This window comes from Typopeltis vanoorti, chromosome 10 (assembly GCF_054136105.1).
Source record: "Typopeltis vanoorti isolate ZY-2024b chromosome 10, IOZ_Tvanoo_1.0, whole genome shotgun sequence".
Classification (NCBI taxonomy): Eukaryota; Metazoa; Arthropoda; class Arachnida; order Uropygi; family Thelyphonidae; genus Typopeltis; species Typopeltis vanoorti.
This window is the reverse complement of record NC_143558.1, coordinates 47707130-47735047: the sequence shown is the minus strand read 5'-3', so window position 1 is coordinate 47735047 and position 27918 is coordinate 47707130. Positions and strand designations below refer to the sequence as shown.

At 34.8% G+C, this 27918-nt stretch overlaps 1 protein-coding gene across 1 annotated transcript in view; it reads left to right on the top strand.

Annotated features, from left to right (window-relative positions):
- kst (spectrin beta chain, non-erythrocytic 5 kst) overlaps nucleotides 1-27918 on the top strand; it is a 687893-nt gene that overhangs the window by 392917 nt on the left and 267058 nt on the right. The window contains exons 46-50 of the mRNA XM_090398802.1: nucleotides 3689-3838; nucleotides 4358-4462; nucleotides 19820-19914; nucleotides 26595-26685; nucleotides 27245-27403. Of these exons, the coding sequence (XP_090254928.1) occupies nucleotides 3689-3838; nucleotides 4358-4462; nucleotides 19820-19914; nucleotides 26595-26685; nucleotides 27245-27403 (600 nt within the window). The remainder of the gene's footprint in view (nucleotides 1-3688; nucleotides 3839-4357; nucleotides 4463-19819; nucleotides 19915-26594; nucleotides 26686-27244; nucleotides 27404-27918) is intronic.

Sequence of the window (27918 nt, the reverse complement as noted above, 5' to 3'; positions counted from 1 at the left end):
CAAAAACCACTTAATATGAAATTTTTCCAAATAGACCACAATACTCTGTGATGATCCACAAGTTAAACCTCAATAAAGACCATCCTTTTAGAAGTCCATGCCCAACACATTCTCTAAACTGAAACAGGTTTGCATTGATTGTTTACATTGATGGTCATCCTTTTTGGCCATGCTACTTTTTTTTGTGAAGACTTCAAATTATCTGTATTCAAAATGGAAGTAAAAAAGGATTTTCCAATACTTTATAAACGATATGAGAATATAATTTTCAGTTGAAGGTGAGTTAGCCGATCTCATATGGTGGTAGTAGGATTTTTTCTCCCAGAAACTCAGGTTTTTAGAAGTCCATGCCCAACACATTCTCTAAACTGAAACAGGTTTGCATTGATTGTTTACATTGATGGTCATCCTTTTTGGCCATGCTACTTTTTTTTGTGAAGACTTCAAATTATCTGTATTCAAAATGGAAGTAAAAAAGGATTTTCCAATACTTTATAAACGATATGAGAATATAATTTTCAGTTGAAGGTGAGTTAGCCGATCTCATATGGTGGTAGTAGGATTTTTTCTCCCAGAAACTCAGGTTTTTCATCCCGTGCACAGACAAATCGGCCTTCAGAACGCACGTAATTTACATACAAAAAATACTATTGATGGTGATGATAGGTGATAGATGCCGTTGATGGTAGTAGTGTCATAGTTGGAGAATTAATTAGTAGTGGAGAGGATGAGATGTATTAGCGAAGTAGAGTAGTGTGCCCTCCCACGATGAGTCCTTGGACTCCCTGGAGGTGCCATGTAATAATAATAATAATTAACAAGGTTTATCACACAATCATTTTCTATTCTGGTAATCACTATTTCAGTACTTTGTGTTATGATTCACTTTTTTTAATGGAATACAACCTGACTTGTTGGTGTACAATCAAAATATTCTGAAGCAATTCTAAGGAACAGCTGTTAGAATGGACTACTGCTTTACTACCAGATGCCTGATTTCCATCATCAGAACTAGAGGTAAAAACTAATGCTAGTGGCTCCTTAACAGTCATCTTTTTCACCTGTCACCATGTTTAAATCTGATTTTTACTTGCAATGTTTAACAAATCATAAACAAGTTATGTTCATGGCTAGATTTATTTGAAATCTACATTAAAAAATAAATTCCTAACCTTCAAAATAATCAATTTTGCTCTAGATGGTGAAAGCTTTTCCATTTGGTTATATTATCATATAAATTAAAGATGCCAAGAGATTATATTCTTAGTTTTATCCTTTATCCAAGTGTAAGCAAACAAAGTTTGCACATAAAGTAAGTTCATGACAGGGCAACTTGTATGTAGAGGCTGACTTCACGTCAATTGCCTTTGTATCCTATAATGCATAGCATTATTGAAAGGACCACTACCTAGACCAGTTTTGACCTTTTTTGAGGTCTCATCAGTGGGAGCCAGAAGTGAAGCCAAGGTTGAAGTAATGCAGAAGTCATATTTCTGTATATGAGTTTCCCTATCATGAAGTTACTTCATGTGCAAACTTTGTTTGCTTACACTTGGATAAAGAATGAAACCAAGAATATAATTTCTTGGCATCTTTAATTATTTACAATTTTGCTCTAGTAATATATATGTCATCAAATGGTTAAAACGTGTATGTATGTGTGTATATATATATATATATATATATATATATCAAAATCAATATACTTAGGCATGACAATGGATTACTTTTCGGTAATTTTCAAACTTACTACGACCAGTGAATAATAGACATATTTTCTTTTAATTCTTTCTCTGTTTCTATATTTTCTTCCTATATTATTCACTCTAATTCTGAGTGTTTTTTACTCTCCTATCTTCATGACTACCATTAGATCCTATCCTATCTTTCAGACTACCACTAGGATCCAATGCCCTGCTACTGTTGCTGCCATGTTTGCTGTGTGGTGCACCTATGCACATCCAGTCTTGCATTACTTTGGCTGTCTCTGCTTTGGTAAGACAGATAATCCTAGATGAGCTAGCCAAAATAAATCATCTAGTGCATTGCTTCCCAAACTGTGGGCTGTGCCATCCCCCCTTGGGGGCCACAAGTTTTGTTGAAGGGGGGGCCTGTGAAATAATGAAAACAAATTTAAAATATTTTAAGACTAAGTAGTTCTTTTTTTTTTTTAATCTTAAAAGAAACATATTTAATTATTATTATTTATTATTTATTTTTGTTATTTTTTATATTTTAATGGAAAAAATCGCACATTGGTGTTGGTTCACAAATTTTGCTTCCTGCATATTTCGTCGCTTAATGAATATTAGTAAATATATGCTTATTCATATTAGTTTCATTTTGAAGGTATTGATAAGAAGCACAAATAAGCTTACAAATGCAAAGTATTGAATATAAATACAATAAATATTCTAATAATATATGTCTGTATTACGATTTTTTTTTTTTTTTTAATGGGGAGCCATGAAATGTTTTGATTTTTCCAAAGGGGACCTTTACATCCATAAGTTTGGAAAGCACTGATCTAGTGAGTTTGCTTGCAAAGGTCAGTAGTGTTGGAGTGAGTCTTCTTTCTCCAGGGGCAGATGACAGGGCTCAAAGCCAAAGAGCATTAGACATTAAAATAGGACTTTTACTCTCTCATGTCAGTGGAGTAGGGCCTGCTGCTGTCCATGGGATGATAAAACATTTTTCACCATCTTTTCTGGATCTCTATCTCTAAAGTGAGAACTTTTACTCTCTCATGCGAGTGCAGTAGGGCCTGATGATGTCCATCATGAGATGATAAAACATTTTTCACCATCTTCTCTGGATCTCTTTCTCCTACTGTACAGCAGAATACTTATTCAGGAAGAGTCTCTGGATTCATGGCATAAGTCAATTGTGTTGCCATCTTAAACTCAGAAAAAAGGTTCAGCACAATCAATTACTGCACTTTTGCTCTGACCAGCTGTCTTTGTAGGATATTGATGGAAATGGTTAATGTCAGACTTTAACAGTATTTAGAAAGTAGTGATCTTTTCTCCAATATACAGTGTTGCTTTTGTGGACAATGATTGACATTGGAGACTATTTGATCCATCTAGAGACATCCATAAGAGATGCATTCCCGAAATATGAATACCTGGTTTCAATTTTCTTTGACATGGAAAAAACTTAGTCTGGAGATATAGTATATTAAAAGACCTCTATAATCTAGCTTTTGGGAAGGAGCATCTTTCTATTCTTATTAAAAACTTTCTCTGTAGCCCAAATCTCCCAGTTTGAGTGGGAAGCACATTCTTCACCCAGAGTTAAGGGTAGAGTAAACTGTTATCCCAGTAGCAACAGAAGCAAAGTTCTTAGGACTGATTTTTGACAGAAAGCTTCCATTCTTTGCACACATTTCAACTAAAAGAAAAGTGTAAGAGAGTATTGAATATCCTTTGCAACTTTTTCCTCTACAGAATCGAGTGCTGAGTAGTGGTCTTTGCTTTGCCTTTAATGTGCACTTGTTCACCCAAAGTTTGATTATGGGTCCCAAGCCTATGCTTCTGCAACATGTTTTTTTTTACCAGCCTGCGTATCAGTAATACTCTAAGTGACAATTTGTTAACAAGGTCACTATTGGTCATTGCTAATTATTTTTATAAATGAATATTGAAAAATATATTTAATTTTTGCATTAATTAAATTTCTTTTTTAGATTCAGGATAGGTTGAACCAGTTATTACAAGTTCGCGATCAGCTGCATACAATTTGGCACCAGAAGAAAGTATACTTGGATCAATTATGTGATTTGCAGTTCTTTCTGAGAGATGCTAAGCAGCTGGATACTCTTAGTAGCCAACAAGAGGTAAGAAGAAAGTTTCTCGTTACAATAAGCAAAATGCTGAAAATAGGAACTGATAACTCTCTCCGTGTAAACTGAACAAGTTGCACGAAATAAGGCCATCTGTTTCAAGAATTAAAAGCAATCAAAAAATATTTTTTTATTGCTTTCTTAAGTCAGAAATAAGATTAGTAATCATTAATTTAATCTAAATATTTCAGATATTGAAAAAAAAATAGGCTCTTTAATTTTATACAGTAATGATATATATAATAGTGAATATTTTTGGCAAATTGCCTTATATTTATGCAGTTTTTTCCCTAACTATTCACTTTAATCTGAACATGCCTAAATTATTCAAATAATGAAATTCTAATTTGATTATTTGAATGCTTCCTTTCTGAATAGCAAGTTGATTTTAACCCATTTATTAAAATCCTTTAGTGTATACAGTGGTTCTTGGAAATTGAATTAAAGTCAAATAATCAAGGTTTTGTTCTCTGAAATACATTGATCACTTTTTCTAATTTACTTTTCTTTAAGGTGTATCTTTCTAGCTCTGACATGGGCAGTACTGTAGAAGATGTTGATGTTTTAGTGAAAAAACATGAAGCTTTTGAAAAATTAATTTCTACTCAGGATGATAAGGTGCTTTAAGACTTATTTTGTTAAGTAAAATTTTATTTTCAAATTATTTAAATTATATGTAAAAATATGAATATTTTTACATATAATTTCCATGAATATGAATATTATATGCAAAAATATGAATATTTTTACATATAATTTCCATGAATATGAATATTATATGCAATAATATTCATATTCATGATACTTTTCACTTGGTAAATTTCATATGTTTACAAATGAATATGTTTTTTTTTTTTTCCTCTTGAGGTAGCAATGTTTTCCCTCTTGGAACGTCATGTTATTCATTCCACAAACAGACAAACCAGCCAGAAGAATGCACAAAATTTACAGACATATTGCACCAACTTCATCATCTTAGTTGCTTCAGCCATAATTCCAAGCCACAACCAAACCACCACAATCTTTTTTGTCAGTGTTTATTTACATGATAGATAATATTGAAGAAGTTAACATTTAAGTATATATATTATCATTTAATTAATTTGTATTTTATATGCACACAACCTTTCATCTGTGGGATTCACATTTAAAAAAAAAAAATACAAGAAATGTTTACACAGTTCATGTAAACAGATTACATAGAGAGAAAGAGAGATGTAAGTTCAGTCTAGTCTACAGATACCTCTCGATGATGACACTAGCCTTTTTCATGGCTATTAGTCCATAGACTGGACTTATAGCCCTGATAACAAAACTACATTCTTTCCCATTAGATAAATTTTGTATCATACGGATTAATAAAAATATAATCTCTACCTCTATCTCTTTAAATACTGTTATCTTCCAACTATTTTTCAGTGGAGTTGTATAACTTTTTTTAACTTTAATTTTATGAATCTTGTCCTGATTGGTTTCACAAAAAGGATAATAATAGGTTTTTTTTTTTTTTTTTTTTTTTGATCCCTCATGCTTACTTTTAGTAATACCCAGATGTGCTAGATAGAATTAGATTCCCTTCTTGTGATCAAATTCTAAAAAAAGAGTCATTACAAATATTACCTCTTTCAGCATCCAAGAAACTAGGTTTATTAATTTCTTGGTGTTACTTTACTTCTGCACAACAATACAAATTCCAAATTTACTTAAGCATAGAATACTACTTTTGTATATGTATTTGAAGTCCATAAAAGCTCTCTAAAACTCCTTCTTGGTAACTCCTGCTTTCTATATATATATATATATATATGTGTGTGTGTGTGTGTGTGTGTGTGTGTGTGTGTGTGTGTGTGTGTGTCATCAAATTCCTGACATGTACCCTCAAGGGGTGTGCAGGATATGATAGTACTACATGAAAAATTTACATCATTACTAACTTCCTATCTATAATTTTACTCCAAATCAGTCTATTACTTGTCAAGACTCCAACATTATCAGATCTTATATTTCTATCATCTAAGGCACTTTGTACCATATCAATCCACCTATATCTTGGTCTTCCTCTGGGTCGTTCTGCTACCAACCTGGCAGAGAACACTTGTTTTGCTAATCTTTCCTTTCTCATTCTGTTTAAGTGACCATACCACCTGAGATTAGCTCTGCTAACACATTCCTGGATGACAACGTCAAATTCTTTCCTAATACTCTTGTTTTTAATATGATACTGCCATTGATGCCATCTGTTCATGCCTCTAATCTTTCTCAGGACTCCCATATCTGTGGTCTTTAGTCTTTGGTCAAGTGTTTTACTTCTGACCCAGCTCTCAGATCCATAAGTTAAAACTGGTATGAACACTGTCTTGTATACAGCTAATTTAGTGTTGTGACTAATTTCTCTCTTATTCCATATAAATTTATTCAATCGACTTCCCACCATACCAGCTTTGTTGATTCTGTTGTCTATTTCTATATTTAATTTACCATCTTCACTAAAAATCATGCCTAAGTAACTGAAATGTTTTACTTGTTCCACAGATTCCCCGTTCACAACACAGTTGACATTTTCAACAATTCTACCTATTTTCAATGTTGTCTTTGTCTTTTTAATGCTGACCTTCATACCATATCTATTACAACAGTTATTCAATTTAGTCAGAGAATCTTGCAAACTTGTAGCAGATTTATTCAGAAGTATAACATCGTCCGCATAAAGCAAAGAGCTGACATTAACATCTCCAATTCTGATATCATGTTTAATACCACTTTCCTTCATAATGTGATCCATTAAGATAATGAATAACAGAGAGGATAATGTACATCCTTGTCTCACACCAGATTTAACATTAACTTATCTTCTTGTATATCCTTCAATTCTAACTGGCGACTTACAACTCAAATACAGCCTAAGTATTGCTTGATATAATGCCCCATTGACACCATATAACTGTAGCGTATTGAATAGCTTCTCTCTTGGCACCTTGTCATATGCCTTTTCCAGATCGACAAAACTAAAATACAGATCTTTGTTATATTCCCATGCTTTTTCAACTATTTGTCGTGAAGTGAAGATCTGATCCTGACAGCCTCTATTTGGCCTGAATCCAGCTTGTTCTTCACCAAGCTTTTCTTTCACAATTCTTCTCAACCGTTTCTCAAGTATACTTGCATAGATCTTGCCAGGAACGCTCGGTGGAGAAATACCTCTGTAACTCTCACAATCAGTTTTATTTCCCTTTTTATATATGGGCACTATTAGAGCTCTACTCCAATCATCGGGAATTTGTCCCTCTGTCCAGGCTTTCTGAACTATGCAGTGCAGCCACTGTAAGACTCTTATACCACCATACTTCAGCATTTCTGGTCGAATATCATCTACCCCTGCTGCCTTTCCACATGTCAAGCCTTTGATGGCTTTTTCTACTTCAAGTATGGATATGTATTCCTGACTGTATTTAGCAATTTTTTGAAGTAATTACTCCATACTTCAAGAATATCTATTATTCCTTTTTTCATGTCAACTTTATCATCTCTAACTTCTTTTACAACTCTTTCTTCCATTTCTAAGCTTCAACATCTTCCAGAATATCTTACCACCTTCTTGATATTTATTTTCTATGTTCTTTTGCCAAAGTCCTCCCATGACTTTTGTTTAGCTAGTTTTACACAGTGTTTCGCTTTCTTACATCTGTCTCCGTATTCTATAAGAGCAAAAGTTGACTTATTTGCCAGGAACTTTTGATATGATTTCTTCTTTTCCTTCACTGCCTCTTTAACTTCCTGTGTCCACTGTGGAGTCTTGATTTTTCTATCCTTGCAGACAACCTCACCACATGCCTCTCTGGCTGAATCAATCAGGGTTTTCTTCAAGGCTTGCCACTGAATCTCCAAGGTTTTTTCCTGTTCTCAAACTTTTTCATTTTTTCTTCAATAATCTTTGTGTATATTAGTCAGCAGTTCACATCTGAGAGCTACTCAACTTTTATTCGCTTTAAAACTTTCTTACATGTTATTCTTTTCAATATGAAATTCAATTTTATCCTGCTCAAGACTAAATAGTGATCGCTTCCAATTTCAAATCCTCTGTACACTCTGGTGTCCTGCACCAGGGAGAAAACATCACTATCAACAATGACATAGTCAATGAGACGTTTCTTATTCCTTGCCTCTTCTCTCCATGTGAATTTGTGCACATTTTTATGTTGGAACATGGTGTTAGTAATAACCAGTCCATGTCCTGAGCAGAAATCCAACAGGTATTTGCCATTATTATTAGCTTTGCTCTTTTCTCCAAATTTTCCCAAAATATTTTTGCATGTCTGACAGTCATTTCCTACTCTACTATTCAGATCCCCAACAAGGACCAACTTTTCCTTTTTCATTGTGTCAGTTGCTTTTTCTAAAGCCTCAAAAAATCCCTCCACTTCTACCTTAGTAGAACCTTCTGTGGGACCATAGACACAAATAAGTTTCATTGTCCAGTTCCCCATTCTCATATTTGCCCACATCACTCTACTTGAGACTGCCTGCTATTCAAGAAGATTAGCCTCACCTTTTGTGTTGAATACTATGGCTACTCCTTCTTTTCCTTGATTGTCATTGCCTGAATATAACATTTTGTATGTATTGCTCAGAAAGATCTCACCAGTTTTTGTCTTTTTTGTTTCAGTCACCCCTATTATGTCGATCTTGTGCTTATCTAATTCCTCAGCTAGCTCCATTTCTTTGCAATTCAGGCTTCTTATGTTGATAGTATCGATCCCTAACTCTGGTGATGTTGAGTTGGGGTATGTTTTCAGATTTGTTCCAGTAGCTGACTTTTTGCTGTTCGCCCTGGTTCCCTGGCAAAAACAACGTGGGCCTTGTTTAACCAGGCAACACCCCAGCTGGCATGAAATTTTGTCATGTTGTACCATCATTTTTTTATTTTGGTTTAACCAATAAGAATACAATTTGGTCGGCTAAATCCCAAATTGCCAGCCCATCCTCGTTCGTTCAGTATCCAGGTAGATACCCAACAGGGTGCACCACGAGAAGGTGAGGATTGGACATTAGGTCAGAAACCCTTGTTGGTTCTCTGCATTCCTTTAAAGGCTATGTGGAGGTCTCCTCTCCGTTATACAGCTTTGACCCTTAAGCACCCCATATATATATATATATATATATATATATATATATATATATATATTCACTAAATAAATAATAAATGTCTTAACAAAACACTATTTCTTTAGTAAGATAATATTGTAGGGTGGTGAATTATTGCTTGTCTGTAATTTAAAAAGTCCAGCCTCTCAAGACAAAAAAGTGTGAGGTATTTGTAGTACTTCAATACAATTTTCATTGTATTGAAGTACTTCAAAGTTTCTGTTTTCTAATTATGAACCATATTTCCTGAATGTCTTAATTTTTATATAAAGAAATATCTAGGATTGGGAATTTTGTGTTATGTGAATCAATTTGACCATGGTGATAATTACTCAGTTATAGTAGACTATTTTTATAGTAAACTGATGGTGGAAACCTCAGAAATAGATTTTTATAGCAAACAATTTGCTATGGTGAATTTCCTTTAGCATTGTGCTTATGGGACTTTGATGGTTGAGACTTTTAGTTAGTTAATTATAATGTTGTTTTTGCTATAGTGAGAATTGGCTGCATATGGTTCATTAGTAGTTTGATTTTTGTTCCAATACTGAGTTAATTTAATCAAGTCTTGGACTGTGGGCTTGGATTCCCCATATGCTCATTTATCATTTATTTAGTCCAAAACAGTCCAATAATATGATGTTCTGGTTTCCTTTCATAGGCTTAAAACCAAACTGAATGCATTTAGTTGTAGTGCTGCATCTGCTGTTAAGCAATAAAGTATGAATCTGGGTAATTTTATGCTGTTGCCACCTAGATGGACTTACGGGGGGGTCTGGAAAATTCTGATAAACACCTGGAGCAAAAATGATATTAAAGCGACTGATATAACCATAAGAAAGAGAACATATCTTAAAGCTCTTTTTTTTTTTATGAAAATTGAGTAAGTTACTTGAGGCATGACCTACCACCCTTCACAGAAACCCATGCTTCCCCCCCCCCCATATAGCCTTCCATTCCTGGATTTTTCCCTTAGCCAACTTCTTGAATACTTTGACCATTATTCCTGAGATGCTGATTGGTTAATAACTTGCTGCCTCAGTCATGGAGTCTGATTTAGACAGGGCGGTTCAGAAGTCACAAAGGGGGTTAAACATTTAATAACTCTTTTTTTTTATTTATTAATTATTTTTAAGTCTTTTTTTTTTATAATGAGATACAGAATCTGGAGATTTTTTTTTATTATTAGTTATGAGTTATTCACCTTTTAATCCCCTTCATGACTTATGGGCCACCATGTGCAATGGAGATATTTTCCCCTCTTTACATCCCCTGGGATCCACCCAGAGTCGAGACGTAAATAATTTAACCAAAGGCACTGTCAATTCCATAGCTGTATTCACATCAAGGTTCTGTAATATCCTGTGTATCTCGAGTTCATCTACCTCATTTTTTCCATATCAGCCCTTGTCACTCTTATTACTGTAGTATACCTGAGTAATATGCTCTTATGCAGAGATCACTCAGTAATTCAAGTATTTTGTCTTCTTCAGTTACCTCCCTACCATCAACTGTTATCAAAATTATTCTACCATATTGTTCAGGGCTTGGAAAATTTTGTACTGGCTTACCAGTCAGGCATCTACCTCACTTTTCAGATGTTTGCCTGGATGTACTCTACCATTGTTGGCTATTATTATCATAGTCACATGTTTAATCCCCGATCTTAGCAGTTCATAAGCTTTTGTTAATGTCATGGCTAATTTAAATTCTGTATAACTATTACTGTTGAAGCAATTTGTTCATTTTATAAGCATTATAAGACCATTTATTATCAATAATTCTATTTGTCATAGGTTTTTGCTCTAACATGCCTTGAATTGCTTTTATGGGGCTTGAGGCAAACAATTTCATCTCTGCCATTATAAGTAAGGTTGAAAACTTTCACTATCATGACAACTCTCAATAAAAAAAAAAAAAAAAACTTAGGTTCTCCACATATGTCTACAAAATACACTAATGTCTCTACATTAGTGCATTTCAAAATTCTGACTAGTTCCGAAACATTGTCAGATGGACAGGGCTAGTGATGTCATATGACACAATGGTAACTCAGAAAACAGTTGAAAAACATTTAGGTCCAAATCAATATAAAGAAATGTTTTGGGAAAATAAATATTTCTTTCTCAACTCTCCAAGTCTTAATATCTACTATTAATAATCAAATTCTGGGTAAGAAATAAGCTAATTACTGCTGTTTGCTGTGCATCTGTTTCATATCACAATTGATTGGTTATCCCACAGTGTGACTGAGCACTGTCTAAAGATAAAATGATGCATGCATATCCTATCCTCTCATTGGTCATATTCTATTATGGCAAAATCACTAATTATTGACAAAACAAGTTTTTGTAATATCCAGCTTTCCAATATATGCAATAAGTAGGTAAACATGCAAAAAACTATTTACAAATAAAACACGAAACAGAATAGGTGTTATGTAAATAAAACTAATGATTAAACTGAAACAGAATTTATTATTATTTTTAAGCTAAAAATTCTCACTCATCACAACAGGCAGACAGTGCATTGTTCATGGCCTGCTAATGATGCTTCCTGCCACATAACAAAAGAAATCTTTGGGATTACTTTTTGCTTGTCTTGCTAATTTCCTCTCATACTCAGATTTTGTCTTCCTTGCCATATTGGTTATTCTTCCAGCCTGTGTTTTTTCACTGCTTATGTGATTGCTGATAACTGCTTTCCTTTAAATTCCCTCCACTAACTTTCCTGTTTTTGCAGCTCATGCTTAATGATGCTACTCTTCATTTAACTCCACTTAATTTATCCTCCTGACTGTAAATATGCAGTATTCTACTACTTCCTTCAGACACTCCCTTTACCATTTCCCATACACTGTAAACATCTAACCCTTGCAGTTTCTTATGGCATGGCACTGCCTTAAGCAATCTCTGTTTTTCATAATTAACAGCTCTGTAATTCCACATGTGCTTCTTAACTGAAAATTCAACATATTTTGCTACCTCCCAAGCCAAGACTGCTGATCACACTCACTACTTGGAAGCAATATTTTAGTTATAAACAAATCCTCTGATGCAATTACTATGTCCTGGCACTCTCAAACCCCTGATACCTTCAATCAGATGTTGACTTGATTAATTACTCCTTAGCCTAAATTCCATTTTCTTCTATCCATGTGTATATTTTTCTTTCCAATTTATATACCCGAGTTGATGCCCCCCCCCCAATAATTGCTTGCCCTCCACTCATTGAACTTATTTGCGGGTGCTTACTATCCACATTATCATTTGCATTTTCTAGCCTGTAGCAGCAAACAACTGTATATTTTGTCCAGTTCTCCTCTATCTCACACCAGATGGCTTCATACGTACTACTTTCACAGATTTCCTGCTGTGAAAGTAGTGCATATAACTAATCCTTTTTTGGCTGCAATTCATCACCTATCATCCTCCATCCTTTTCTCTTTGTCATCCCTGAAAATACTATGTCTCGCATTCTATCCCACTAACTATGTCGTTTTCTGTTGGCTATGCCTCACCAATGCCGAGGAGAAGCAACCAGTGCCCAAAACTCCTCCACTTTGCTCTGACTGATTCTGGCATTAGTGTACACATGCTGCTGCTCCATTTACCTGCAACTTCCCTTATCCATGATATTAATTGTTCCATTCTGATTTTTTACCTGTGGTACTACCTTTCTTGTTCATTCTCATGCCCAGTTGCCTTACTGGTACTCAGCATTGACTCATTTGCAATCGTGGCCCTCCTTCGCAACTCGTCTCTCTCTCTCTTACCACGGTAGATTCATTATCTTTATTTTCTCACTCTTTTGTTTTGCTACATTCAGTGACTTTTTTCATATCATTCCTAATACCATATTCCCTTCAAATCATTCATACCTGCAAAAAGAAACCTAAATACCTTACTACCATCATTAATCTTTGTACCTAGAAAGCACTCCTCTTTCATGGAATCACTGCATGAAATTCTTTTTTCATGTCTAAAAGATTGTCTATGATAGGATCTGGACCTTCCATTCCCACCCCACCCCATCTCATCCTCCAATATAACAACCAACTACCCAACATAGTTAGAAGCTTATTACATTCTATTATTATGTTGCCTTTTAGAGACCACCCATAGTACTTTTTCAAGCCACAGTAAGTCACATGATGGTCTCATACTAAATAAGTGATGAAACTGATCTGCCACCTAAAGACTTTAAGAAATGTTCATGCCAAATGAAGAAATGAAAATTACAATAAATCAGCATTAAGACAAAAATTCTTAAAAATTCTTGAAAATTAAAAAAAAAACAACATTATCTGAACATGCATGAATACAGCAGATTAGCATTACAACTTACTAAGTTGCCACAGTATGCTTGCTCTATGGGAAGATAGACCTTAGAAAAAATGATTTACCTGCACTTTGAGGCTCCATCATACATTGGTTGTGATGTGAACATTATCTCATTAGAACATTTTTCAAGTATTGTCATTACCTTTGATATTGTCATGTTTGCTGATTGACTCCTGTTGATTTCTGGATATTGAATGCCACACAATAGACAAGGACAAGGTATTGCATTCTTGTTTTCATCCTTTACCCAAGCATAAGCAAACATAGTTTGTGAATGCAAAATGTCTTCACTACATAGAAGCTGTTGACTTCCCATCAGTTTCTTTGATATCCCTTTAATGCAAAGCATTATTGACTGTTCCCATAATGCATATTAGTATAAACATCCAATCCTCACCTCTCTCTCTCTCTCTCTCTCTCTCCACACACACACACACACACACACACACACACACACACACACACACACACACACACACACACACACAGCTTGGAAAGAAGTTAACAGACACTCCCATGAGCAAGGTGCATCATGCCATGTAATGAGTGGCAGGTTTGTAGGCATTATAAATTGGAGGAATATGATGCTCCCAAGAGCCTCCGTAGCTCAACCAGTTTAGACGCAGCCCTTTGGTCAGAAACATCTGGGTTCCTGTCCATGATGTGAGGAACCTTTATCTGGTCTCTTCTGACTAAAGGTGAGTTAACTGGTCTCATACAGAGGTGGAGGGTTTGAGGATTTTTTCTCCCAGTAACTTAGATTTTTCATCACTCAAAAATCTAAGTGAACACACTTAGATTTTAAAAACCCCATGAACACACATGACTGCAAGGAAGACAACTGGAAACCACCTTGCATCATACTCCCTAGTAATCAGTTGCAACCCTCTCAAAGAGAGGACGCCACAGGATTAGGATGCTCCCAAGTCAGTATAACTGTGTCCAGGTGAAGGGAACTTGATAGTTTGAAAGAAGTGTTATGATGATAGGATGCCATGTTGTGGCCTATCTGCAAATTGTTGACGAATGGCCCATCCCAGTTCAACAATAAGTGATACTATAATCAGATGGAAGTGCAGGAGGTCAACTGTAAGTGCTACCTACAGTGAATGATCTATCACATTCACCGAATGTCACTGTAGGGTGCTATGAAGGATAATATGTAAAAAGCATCGTTCATCAGCTGACACATTGAATGCGGAATTCTGGGTATTTACTGGAATATGAATATGCACAAAAACACTCAGACACAAGGCTCACAACATGGATTTCCATTTTGGGACTGCAATATGCAAGCCCACATTACCTGAACCAATATGCAGTCATCTTCAGTGGTACAAAGAGCATGTACAGGCGAGACATGGAAACTTGGAAAGCTATTGTTATGGAGTGTCAAATCACATTACACCCTCTAGTGAGCAGATGGATGGGTTTGATGGATGGATTGTGGCTTATGCCTGGTGAATGTCTCTCACAAGAGTGCATGTGCATAACCTCGGCTATGAAATTCAGAGGTGGCAGTGTGATGGTGTGGTCCTGGTTCTCCTGGTTTGGCCTTAAGCCTTTGTTTGTGGTGCCACAAACATTGAACTCAGAGAGGTATCTGAACATTATGGACAATGTAATGCTTCCTACTTGGTGGTGTTTTTTTGTGGTGTGAAACTGACCATTGTCTCTTTCAGCAAGACACCACCAAGTCATAAAGCTGCTGCTGTAACTGTGTGGTGTTTGGATATGAACGTTACCATGTTTGTAGACATTATAAATTGGAAGAATATGATGCTCCCAAGAGCCTTCAATGATCATTATCATATGCTTGTGGAAAGTATGCCCCCATAGGTTTGCTGCAGGTATCGCTGTGAAAGGAGTTCCTACATCTTATTAAGGTGGGACAGTATGGTGTCCATTCACTTCTTTCCAAGCAGTGTGTGTGTGTGTGTGTGTGTGTGTTATTTCATTTTATTTTTTATGCAACTCTTACCCATGTATGATTGTAAATCTATTGTGCATTAGTACTGTGAATGGGCTATGGATTTTTTTCATTTTTCCCTGCTCCAGAAAGCTTGCTCTAGAGATCAAACAAACCTTTTTCAAGTCACTTCAGGCCTCCATTAAGCAGGGTAGTGGTCTCGTACCAGGTGATGAAATTCATCTAATGCTTAAAGACAATCGCATGCATCCATGCCTGTGGTAGGATTCAAACCCACATCTTGTTGGTTGGATATTGTGCTGAATATAAGCAGTCTAGTGAAGGTTTCTTCACGTGCATATTCTGTTTGTTTATACGTGAGTAAAGGATTAAAACAAGAATATAATTTCTAATATTTTGCAATTTACTCAGTAACCAAGTGAAAAACTTTCTACATCCAAGAGTTTATCAAAGGAGTTTAAGAAGTACCACACTTGAAGACAATAATACTCATGCTCTGTAGGGAAGTGGTTTGATGAAATGTATTCATTTACTGTTATGTTTGTGATCACATATATTTACAAGTTTTCATTTGTCTACTGGTATGTTTGCAATGACATGTCCTTCTCTGTGAGGCACCTGTTCATGGTGGAGGGGATCTCCCAGTGATGGTACTTTCCCTTTTCATTCTTCTTCTTTTTCTTTGCTTTTCTTCCCATGTTCTTCACTCTACTTTTCCTGAGTATTTTTTTACTATCCTATCTTGCAGACTACAATCTCTGGAATCCAATGCCTTGCTGCTGTGTTTGTGGTTGCTACTATGCAGTGTGACCAATGGATATCTGAGAAGGGGAATCTTGCACTACCTTGTTTTCTGCTTTGGCAAGACTGGCAGGACCCAAGGCTTACTGTTGTAATATTCTACGTTCTTCTTCATTTTATCTATTCCTTTATCTATCTGTCTATCTATTTCCTTACTTAGCATTACTTCTTGCCCCTTTTATTCTGCTGCTAGTTAGACCTCGTTTTATAGATCTATCTAATGTGATAGTCCCTGAGCAATTGCACAATATCAATTAAGAAATGTATTTATCTTAATGACTGTGTCACTTAATTGATATAATTTTGTTTGAAAGTCAGGGCGAGAAGAAGACAAAATTTAATCTAACACTTCTATACAAATTTCTAAAATGCAAGTCGTGGTTCGCTGTTATAATTTACTCCCGCAGGTTCGTCAATATTTTTTGGGATGGTGCAGTGGCTTAGGAATGAGAACCAGGTAGTTATAAAAACAAAACATTTATTTTTAAGTCAAAGATATAATACAGAGCATAGAAAAAATCATAATAGAAAGAAAGAGGTTATTTATTAACTTAAACAAAATGCACTTTAAATCACAAATTAATTTGTTATCTGAACAACATAAACAGTAATACTTTCACTAGCAGAATGACTCAATCTTGCTTGACATAAAAGTATCTTCTATGGCACAATTGAATTCATAAGCATGCACAATTATTCTAGGAAGGATATTACACTAAATTTTTTTCCAACACATTCGCTATTTATATAAGACTATTTCAGACATTACTTCAAGCATCTTATGAATTAGACAACCTTAACAAAACAACTCCTTCCCTTATTAAAATGTTCACATATAACCGCCAGTTAACAAATAACCTCTTTCTTTCTATTATGATTTTTAGTTACAATTGTATTACATACTGCAAACAAAATGAAGGCTTACTTGTTAGCAAATCTCTAGAGGAAAGTCTGATTTCTTTAGTGATACACGTAGATACTTTCATCAGGTCAATCCTCGATAATTTTCTTTCGACATATGCACTGGAGTTCTGCCGTGCAGGTGCAACAGCATTTATACTTTTACAATTTTATATTATTGCAACTAAATAAGTACATTCTTTTATTTTATTATTATAGACAAAATTTATTGTAAAATATTTAGCGAAAATTCTTTAAACAAAACTTATTTCTCACGATATTTTACACTGTGATGCTCTTATAGCATCTTGGGTAACCCTGGCATTCCACTCCTGAGCAGAGTCATTGCTTGCCAGTGAATGGACATCCATGTGTTGCTCTGGTGCGATTAAAAATAAAACCTCTCAAGTATAAATCCTTCATACTCAATTGTTTTAGGGCCCTAACAAAGTCCCAACCAAGTAACAATACCATTGATACACCTTTTGATAATAGATTGCTTGGTTGGTTGGTTTGTGGTTTATTGACACAAGAACAGCAAAGGTCATACTGCACCATAGCAAATTTACAGCAGTACTTTGGTAACAGAAATTAGAAACAAAAGATGTGATACCAGTACAAATGTACCAATATTTCTAATCATCTGTGCAACAGGTGAAAAGCCAATAGCTCAGTCATCTCGCACATTTTATTTACTGAGAGCTGATGTGTGAGAACTTCAACTCCCCTCTTACCATAATTCATATTCTGGTGGAGTGCCAGCACTTCACACACATAGAGAGAAATGACATTTTTGCCTATTTGACTGAGCCCTATACACTCAGCCAGATGTTATCAGACTTGAACAAATTGCATGACCTTTTGGGATTTTTACAAAACATTAATTTATTCTAAGACATTTGATTATGGATTTGTTTATATGCAGATACTAAACTTTGTACATATATTTTATTTACTTATTTATCTTCTTATAACTTAGTACATATATTTTATATTATTCACTAATTTATCTCCTTGTAACTGTTTATTTATGAATACCCCATGTACTGCTAAAACTTGTGTCCTGGTGCAGTATGACCTTTGCTGTCCTTGCAGCAAAGGTCAAAAAAACACAAATCAGTCCATCAAACGATCACATGCATGTACAGGTTTTCATTCATTGATTATACATAGCAAAAACATACTGGGGTATTTTTCTCTGTTTTAAAGATATATGTTCTGCACAGTAAAACACTTACAGTGTAATCGGTGTATTACAATTTATCCCAACTTGATGTCAACTAAACCTTCTATATATAATAATCCATCTTGAGTTCATGTCTGTGATCATGTCATTCAACATGTGTAGTCTTTGTAGTATTGACATCCAGAAATATGCCTTAATATTTGAAGTTATTCTATAAAGATATGGGAACCAAGTAGTTAAGATGAAAAGTTTTCCAACACATATAATAAGTAAATAATTTGTGGTTAACCATGTCACATGGTTCAGATGTTTCATGTGAACCATGTGACATGGTTTATATGAATTTGTCTTAATCAAACTTAAAATATTGATCTGAATATTATATAATGTATCATTACTTCTTGTAGAAAGGCTTATACGCTGGTTAAACATGATAATTAATACTTAAGGAATTTACAGCATACACTAGAAATATAAATTAAATCAACTTTAATATATACTTTCCGATATTTTGGCAACGTCACATTGCCATCTTCATGGGAACTTAAGATAAAGACACGTGCACGCAAGCACTACATAACAGCAAATGAGAAACAAAGCGAGGAAGCTACCGTTTTCCTAAAGTCCCGATGGTGCCCCCTGGTGGGCTATATTAGGTGTTCTTGGCCTTTGGGCTGAAGTTCTTCTGATGTATGTTTCCCAAATTTGGGGCAGTCTCATGCATCCAAATTTGTTGAGGTTTGGCATGTTCCTAAGGGCTGAGGCTGATTCCATGAATAGTCTTTCATATTTGAACTTGCTGCGGTGTATTACTGTGGCTTTCTTCCACCTTATTCTGTGGCGAGTATCCAGAGCATGGTCTGCAAGTCCAGAGTGGCTGTACTTGTGAAATCGGATGTAGTCCTTGTGTTCTGAGATTCTAATATTTGCTGTCCTGCCTGTTTGGCCAAAGTAGGACAATTTACAGCTGCAAAGAACCTGGTATACACCAGGTAGGTCTAGGGGAAGTGGTTGGTCTTTAGTGGAGCAGATAAGGGATGCCTTGCGGCTATAAATTGTCCTACTTTGGCCAAACAGGCAGGACAGAAAATATCAGAATCTCAGAACACAAGGACTACATCCTATTTCACCAGTACAGCCACTCTGGGCTTGCAGACCATGCTCTAGATACTTGCCACAGAATAAGGTGGAAGAAAGCCACAGTAATACACAGCAGCAAGTTCAAATATGAAAGACTATTCATGGAATCAGCCTCAGTCCTTAGGAACATGCCAAACCTCAACAAATTTGGATGCATGAGGCTGCCCCAAATTTGGGAAACAGACATCAGAAGAACTTCAACCCAAAGACCAAGAACACCTAATATAGCCCACCAAGGGGGCACCATCAGGACTTCAGGAAAATGGTAATTTCCTCGCTTCGTTCTCATTTGCTGTTATGTGGTACTTGTGTGCACGTGTCTTTATCTTAAGTTCCCATGAAGATAGCAACGTGACTTTACCGAAATATCAGAAAGTATATATTAAAGTTAATTTAATTTATATTTCTAGTGTACGCTGTCAATTCCTTAAGTATTAATTATCAGTGTATCATGCACATAATAGTGCACGTGTGTGTGCATGTACAACTATTACTCAGGCTTTATCACTAATTATTAACTTTCTTTTTCCAAGCTTACTGCCCTTCAAGAACATGGTGCAAAACTTTTCCAGCAGAATCATTTTGATAGTAATGCAATTCAGCATAGAATGGATGAAGTTGCTTCCAGGTATACAAGTACAGTATTTTTAATAATGCAAATCATTAGTAATAAAAAATGGTATTAAGTACATCTGATCAGTACAATTTGAATGTTAATATTCTGTGTTTATTACCATTAAAATAATTCATACCTCATAAAATCTTATGTTTTGTTACTGTACTAGTTTCCTATACAGTGGCATATTTCTTCAGGAATATGAAGGTTAGAAAATTTTAACAGTTATATTTTTAAGACCTGAATTACAGGCAGTTCTCACTTTAGAAGTTCTGGGTTTATTAGTTTTATTGTTTGTCTCCCCCCCCCCCCCATCAATCAACAAAAAAAATCAAAAATACGAGCATTAATTGCAATAAATAAATGCTAAACATTCATAACTACAGCATTTTAAACCATGCATATAGTTATATAATACAGTAATACTCTGCATTTGTTCAGACAGACAGATGACAGAGCACCTCACTCACTCATATAATATAAAATAACTGACTGACTACCACACTGACATTACATAGAGTGGTTGTGTTGTTCTTCATTTTTGCTGTCTTGTCTTATTTCAGTGTATCTCTCCTCTTAATACAGTACAGTAAGCCAAAATGAATTAGTATATGGAGAGTGATGTGATGTCCGCACGGTTAGCCTAGTGGCTTTGCGCTTCGCAACTATATGACTGGGGAAGGAGTGCTCTAGGTTCGATTCCTGTCAACGATGTGAGGAGCTGAAGGATCTTCCTCAGCCATAGCCAAGTTAGCCAGTCTTGGGCGTGTACAGCAGGGTTTTTTCTGCCAGTTTATATGTCATTTTTCATCTCGCAAGCAGGCAAACTGGCCCCGTGAACACACAGGGATACAGCCAGGAATACTTCGAGGCATAGGGGTGACCGTTCTATCCTTGTATTTTGGTTACAAAATCCAAGCGTGCTTGGAGGGTTGTGGGCCTTAAAGGCCTGTTAAAGCCATTGAGATAGATAGAGTGATGTGATGTTAATAAAAAGAAACAGTGAAAACAAGCCATCAATAAGTGTGTATTTGATGATGAAGAATGAACATTGTTTAACATTATAGCATAAATAATTTATTATTATTAACATTTAACCTCCATGGAGTCAGAGACTCATTGTGGGAGGTACACACTATTGCACACAATGCTCATCCAACCATCCATGCCTTAAACTGATTCAGTGTGTCTAAACCCACAGCACACTCAGGCAATGCATTCCACTCACCAACCACTCTCTATAGGGATGAGGAGTAGGTTCTTCATCCCTATGCTCATACCCTCCTTATATAATTTCCAGTGATGATCTCTTGTCCTAGCCCTCTCTTCCATTCTATGAAAAATCTCCTCCATATCAACGCAATAACAACCCTTGACTAGCTTACATGGCTCAATCATATTCCTCCCCACTCTTCAATTTCTTTATTATTATAATTTGCTTGATTTTTAAAGGCCATGGTTTCATTTCTTTGGATAAATAAATTCATTGTTTAAGCATAAACAATAATTTTGTTGACATTTATTTAATATTACTATGGTCAAATTTCATTGTTGGGAACTTAACCTTTGTTTTTAACATTACCTCTATGGGAAATAAATTCCCACTTTATGAGTTTTTACTTTATGAGCTCACACTAGGAATGAGTTAACTCATTAAGTCAGTAACTGCCTGTATATGTAAGTATTGAATACATATAAAAGCAGAATAAATCTTGAAACATTAAGAAACCTTAATAGAATTGCAGTTAAAAAAATAGTCAATGTCACATGGGTTTCATTTTGTTCTGTACAGTGTAATGTTCCTTATAACCTAATTTAGAATTAGGTTATAAGGAACATTATGAATTGTAGGCCTTATATAAAAGCAGACCAAACATGGTTTAGGATGAAATCTTGAGTTTTTGTTGCACTCAGTTGGACATTGTAACATCTCCAAGAGTGGGTGTTGTTATAGACCTAGTGGATCAGTTGCTAGCGACAATGAAATGCATTACTAAATATTTGATGGGTGCGAAACAGTTAATAATCATGGGTGACTTTAATTATCTGAATATTGATTAGGTAGTGGTGAAATTTCATGAGAAGAATAAAACAGAATTTATTGAGCTGTTGTGAGACAACTTCCTCGAGTAGCATGCGAGGAAGGATAAACTTGAAGTAAAATAGTGTTGGATCTGATTATAGTGTCAGAAGGGATTTTAGTTAAAGTCATGACTGTTTTGCCTCTGGTTGGTGACAGTAATCATGCAGTATATTTAGCCACTTGGGAAGTGGCTAAGTTTATGGATGTTCATCTAGACAGAAAGGATATGGGTAGTGAGAGGAAGCATTTAAAAAAATGCTTAAGTGTGATAATATCGAAATGAGTCCCTAGAGTTCAAAAAATAAATAGGGCAGGAGCGAAATGGATGTGTAATCTTAAGCAAGAGAGATTCATAAGAAAAAGATGATGTAGAAGGAATACTGTATGCATAAAGATGATATCAGGTATGAAAATTATAAGGGGCAGGCCAAAAGAGTCGCAACTGTTGTCCAGACAGTTATGTCTGAGTATGAAATGAAACTGGTTCTTCAACTTAAAGACAACTGAAAAGAATTATATTGTTATGTTGCATGAAAAACAAAGAATGAGTATGAAGGAGAAATTCTGCTGAATGTAGATGGTATGTGTGCAACAGATGTAAAAGAGATTATTCAATTATTGATTGTCCATTTTTCTAAGAGCTTCTAACCTGGTGTATTGATCTCACGTCTACCTCTTCACTGAATGAAGAAACTCAGGTGTATGAGGAGGAGACACTAGAGCTGTGGAAAACTGTTGCACAAATTGGAGAATGTGATTGGATTAAAATATTAGCATGAATAAGAGAATAGCAGACTGACGGATATCAAAAAGTGGTATATGGAAAATTATATACTGGTTGCTTTAAATCTTGCATCTGCAAGAATTAAGGCAATATGCTTACAATAAAGTAAGCTAGAGAAATGAAAATATATTAAAAAAATCATAAGGAAGAGAAAATACATTTACAGTACTGTACCTTATTTATCGATTCTGTAAGTTTACTTTGTCTGTTTACAAGATGAGTCATCTGTCTCTCAGTACCCCCTTCCCCTTTTAATGGAGTCATCAGCATCCTCAAATACAGAGCCCTAACAATTTGCTCCAGTGAACAGGCTCTGAACCAAGAATTTGAAATTATTAGCCAAACTTTTGTAAAAAAAAAAAAAAAAATGGCTACAATAAAAAATCATCACAAAATCCTCCAAAAAGATCCCATTTAAAGCAAAAAAGATTACAAGAATGCCATGGCCATACCTTACATTAAGGGCATTTCAGAAAAAATAGACAGAACACTACTTAAATACAATAATTAAGACAGCATTCAAACCCCCTGCAAAATTAGGAAATTTACTTAGCTCTTTCAAAGATCCTCTTCCATACCTTGCCTGCCTAGGGGTTTACAAAATTCATTGTACCTGTAACCTACCTTACATAGGGGAAACAGGACGTACCATCCCAATTAGAAAAGAGGAACACAAATACCACATAAAATGTCTCCACTATGGTAAAACAGGCCTGTCAGACCACACACTCCAATTATGTCACAGAATTGACTGGAAAGGCACCAAGTTCCTACACTGCACCAAAACCTGGTTTGAAAGAAAATTGAAAGAAGCCTGTGAAATCCTGAAACATTATCCAAATCTGAACAAGAATGATGGATTAATTATTCCAAGAATTTGGAAGGGTCATCCATCTTCAACCAGTATTACATCCAGAACAATCCCAAGCTGAAGAAAATCTTAATATGTGAGGAGTTTAGAAATTATTATTATTTTTACTTAAATATAAAGAGCTAATAAGCTTCATTTCGGCAATGAAAACATTACTTAAATTAAGGGGATATTAAATCCCACATAGTTTTAAAACCGAATAAGAAACTCAAAGATTGGAATCAGAGAGTTTCTTGCCGAATATAGTAAACTATAAAGTATCGGCAACACTAGCGTTAACAAATGCAAGTGATCCTAGTATGTAGTACAATACTGGGCAGCTCATTGCAAAGGTGGAGAAGTTCAGATCGCTATTCTTAGGTATTTTCCATAATGTAAAAACACATTTCCTAGGAAATGTATGCTGTTATTACATTATGGAGGGAGGTCACTACCCAGACCGGTTTCAGCCTTTTTTGAGGCTTCATCAGTGAGTAGCTAGACCTAACAATACCAAAGTGTATAGCGAAAAGAACTTATATACTCTGCGAACGAGTTATCCAAACAGGTGCAACCATTAAGTTACTTAAATATAAAGAGGAAAATACCTAAGAATAGCGATATGAACTTCTCCACCTTTGCAACGAGCTGCCCAGTATTGTACTACATACTAGGATCACTTGCATTTGCTAACGCTAGTGTCGCCGATACTTTATAATTTACTATATTCGGAAAGAAACTCTCTGATTCCAATCTTTGAGTTTCTTATTCGGTTTTAAAACTATGTGGGATTTAATATCCCCTTAATTTAAGTAATTATTATTTTTATTTTATTTATTTTATTTTTTATTGTATTTTATTTATTTATTTTTATTTTATTTTATTATAATATTTTTTTTTTCCACGAGAGGTCAGGCTAGGGTAAATGATTAACAGACATGGTTAACAAACATCTTACTTTTGTGCAGTATATTGTCATGTAGCTTGTATTACAGATGTATGTTTTCCTCATGATGACCTCAATACAGAGGTTGAAACGTCGAATATTACTTTCTTAATGTTAAGTAAAGTAATTTTTCTAATACGTGTGTTGTCTTCATAACTTCTTCACTATGAAAAACTCTTTCTTAATCCAGTGGGTGGTGATGTATGGCCATTCTTAGTTGATGAAGTAGTTTGTCTGGTTAATTCTAATAATGAATGCCTCCTTCATGATGAAGATAGAGGAATTCCCAGTGAGCATAAGTCATAAACTCATGTTGATTACATCGCTGTACTTTGTACACACTACCCATTGCTAATTCTGATTAAATGATTTAGCAAAAACTTCTCACTTAAAGCAGCCATTGTGTTACACCAGCATGCCAGAAAGATGACCAGTCTTGATCATCTTGAGTCACATTTGTATTTTTTTTTTTGCATGCTTCAGTGTATGCTGAGAATGAGACTGAAGTTCTTGTGATCACTTTTGTTATGCACAGTTTTTCTCTTGGACTGCCTTGGCACACTTGATGAACTAGGACTTTGGGAATTGATGGAAATATTGAATTCAGTAGGAAATGAAGGCCTTTAATTTCAGCAAGGATAATTTCAGATCCTTGTTTACAGCAACTGTTTAAATTAAGAGAGTGGTAGCAGTCGGCTGATAATGGAAAGGAAAAGTAGAAATTCTAGAGGTTATCTCACTTGGTGCAGTTGTAAAGAACACGAAGTCTACATGAGATGAAATATACATGACAATATGTGGTTAGTAGTTGGAAGGGGACCAATCGTTTGATGCTTTTGGCACGCTCTCCCTCGATGAGTCTTTGGACTCCCTGGAGGGTCCAAAAATTATAGTCAAAAGTCTTTGACTAATAATATTATAAGTCAAAGACTGGCAAAGTGAAGGACATTTTTTTGGAAAATGAAACTTGCACAAGATTATAAGTTGCTGAAAGAGGTTACCTCTGCAGTACATTTGTAAGGTAAACTGGTTAAGAGAAGATGGATGTTGGATAAGTGAAGAAGCTAGAGAATTTGCATTAGGTCATTGCTGACAGCAAACACTTATCAGCTATCAGCTTGCTCAGTGTAATTGGAATAGGGAAGCCAGTTAAATCATGGAAATTGAAGTCACTTAGGAATATGACTTTGTGCTTTCGATAATTGGACTTGATAGAAAGTTGAAGAGATCAGAGTGATTTTTTTTTTTTTAATAGTTAATGGAAAGTAAAGACAACAGTGAATGGGGATCAGGAAACCTTAATCCAGAGAAAGTCAAAAAATAGAAGATTCTTTATTTGGCATTCTCTAACATGAGACATCAGATCATACAAAGGCACATGCGCCATCCTTGTAGGAGAAGAATCATCCTGAGAGTTTGTTCACTTGAAATATTGGTTATTACGGTTTATATTTGGATTTGAAAATGTTTATGATGGCTCAAAGCATCATCAAATTCCTGATATGTGCCTTTGGGGGTGTACAGGGTGTATGATAGTACTATTATTATATGTCATTACAAGCTTATCAACAATTTTCTGCCAAATTAATCTGTTATGACTCAAAGTATACTACATGTTTCAGCTCAACAGATGTATCAACCACCATAGTGGCACGAGGAAAAAACATTTACACAAATATAAACTAAACAGTTTATATACTGCATGTGAATCATAATCTTCACATGCAGTTTATTCTCCATTCCATAATTATAGATGTGACAATGTTTCATTTCTAATATCTGTTGTACAAAGTATACTGAGTTATTGAGTTTAGTTCTAGTAAGAATAATACAGAGATACTCTTAATGTATAATTTCTGCTTTCTTTTGGTCAGAATAATGGGTTTCACTATTAGAGCTTTAGAGACTTTCACTATTAGAGCTTTAGAGAGTTCTTTAATTATGAAGTTTAATTTTAAGCTACTGTTTCATTCTAAACTTTAACAAGGTCAGTTTAATTTTCACACAGTCATATTTTTCTATGATTTAGACGAAGTAAAGTTAAAGCTATGAGTGCTGTTAGAAAACAAAGGCTTGCTGATGCTTTACTTCATGCACAGTTTGACAGAGATACTACAGAGGTAAATATTGCTGTCATTATCTTGAAATTCTATTATGTTGTTGGGTTATAGTGATTAAAAATATTTTTCAAACTTTTTTAATTTAACAGTGCTATTTTTTTCCAGTTACTTTTTAGGTTATTATTTTTCTTTAAAAGATGTCAGAACAATGCTTTACACAGAAATCTCATACTTTATTGGACCATTAAGCTTGATTTAATCTTGTAAGCATATGCAGCCCATATCTATATCTTATTTATATGTTATATTATGATATTTAATGGGAATGAGTCTCATAGTTTATTACTCTTTTTCTATGAAAAGATTAAGATCACTTTAAAAAAAGCTTTAATAAGTGCATCAGTCAGTCAGGGATCTCTGAAATCTGGAGTTCCACACTGGGAAAAATCTGCATTCTAATATCAAATTTTATCACTTTACACAGTTATGATGACAGCTTCTAGATACAGGAATCTGAAACCCCTGATTTCATGTGTATACATTCTTTTGTTGGAAAAGGCTGGCTCTCAAAGAATTTTTTTTTCTTTGTATCAAAATTATGGTGATATTTATTTTTTAGGCAGAAGCATGGATCGAAGAGAAAAAAAAAAAGCTTGAAGCTGAACAAAGCATGAGTCAAGTGACTAGTTTAGAAGATAAAATGAAGAAACTTCAGAAACATCAGGCATTTCAAGCAGAATTAGCAGCTCATGAGAGTAGTATTTGTAGTATTAAGCAGGTAGGACTTTCATTTTTATTATGTGTTGTGTAATTTTTTGTAGTACAAAATATGTCAACTATCCAAGCAACAATGAAAATCATTGCTCAAATAGTAAATGACATTCATTAGTAAATAGCATGTAAATAGTACTGATTTTTGCCTTTATATTGTATATTTTATTATTACATTTTAAATATTTAAAATTTTGGCATATAAAGTTTTACATAACTTAAATAAACTAACTTTGTAATGTATCATATGGGATTCCTTAATGTGTAAAGGGCTTTTCTTTTTTGCCTTTCTTATTATTTTCGGAACGAAAGAGAGGAAGGAAAGCAAAATCTGCTACTTGCAAATAATGACTGTTCATAATAGCACTTCATAGTATTAACAACAAGAGAGGGGAAAAATGAATTTATTGAACACACTAATATTTTGCAGATTTTCCACCTAGTATCTTCAGAGTTCAGATTATAACTGTGTCAAGCACACAGCACTGAACTAAATTGTGGAAAACAATTCAAATTAAACTG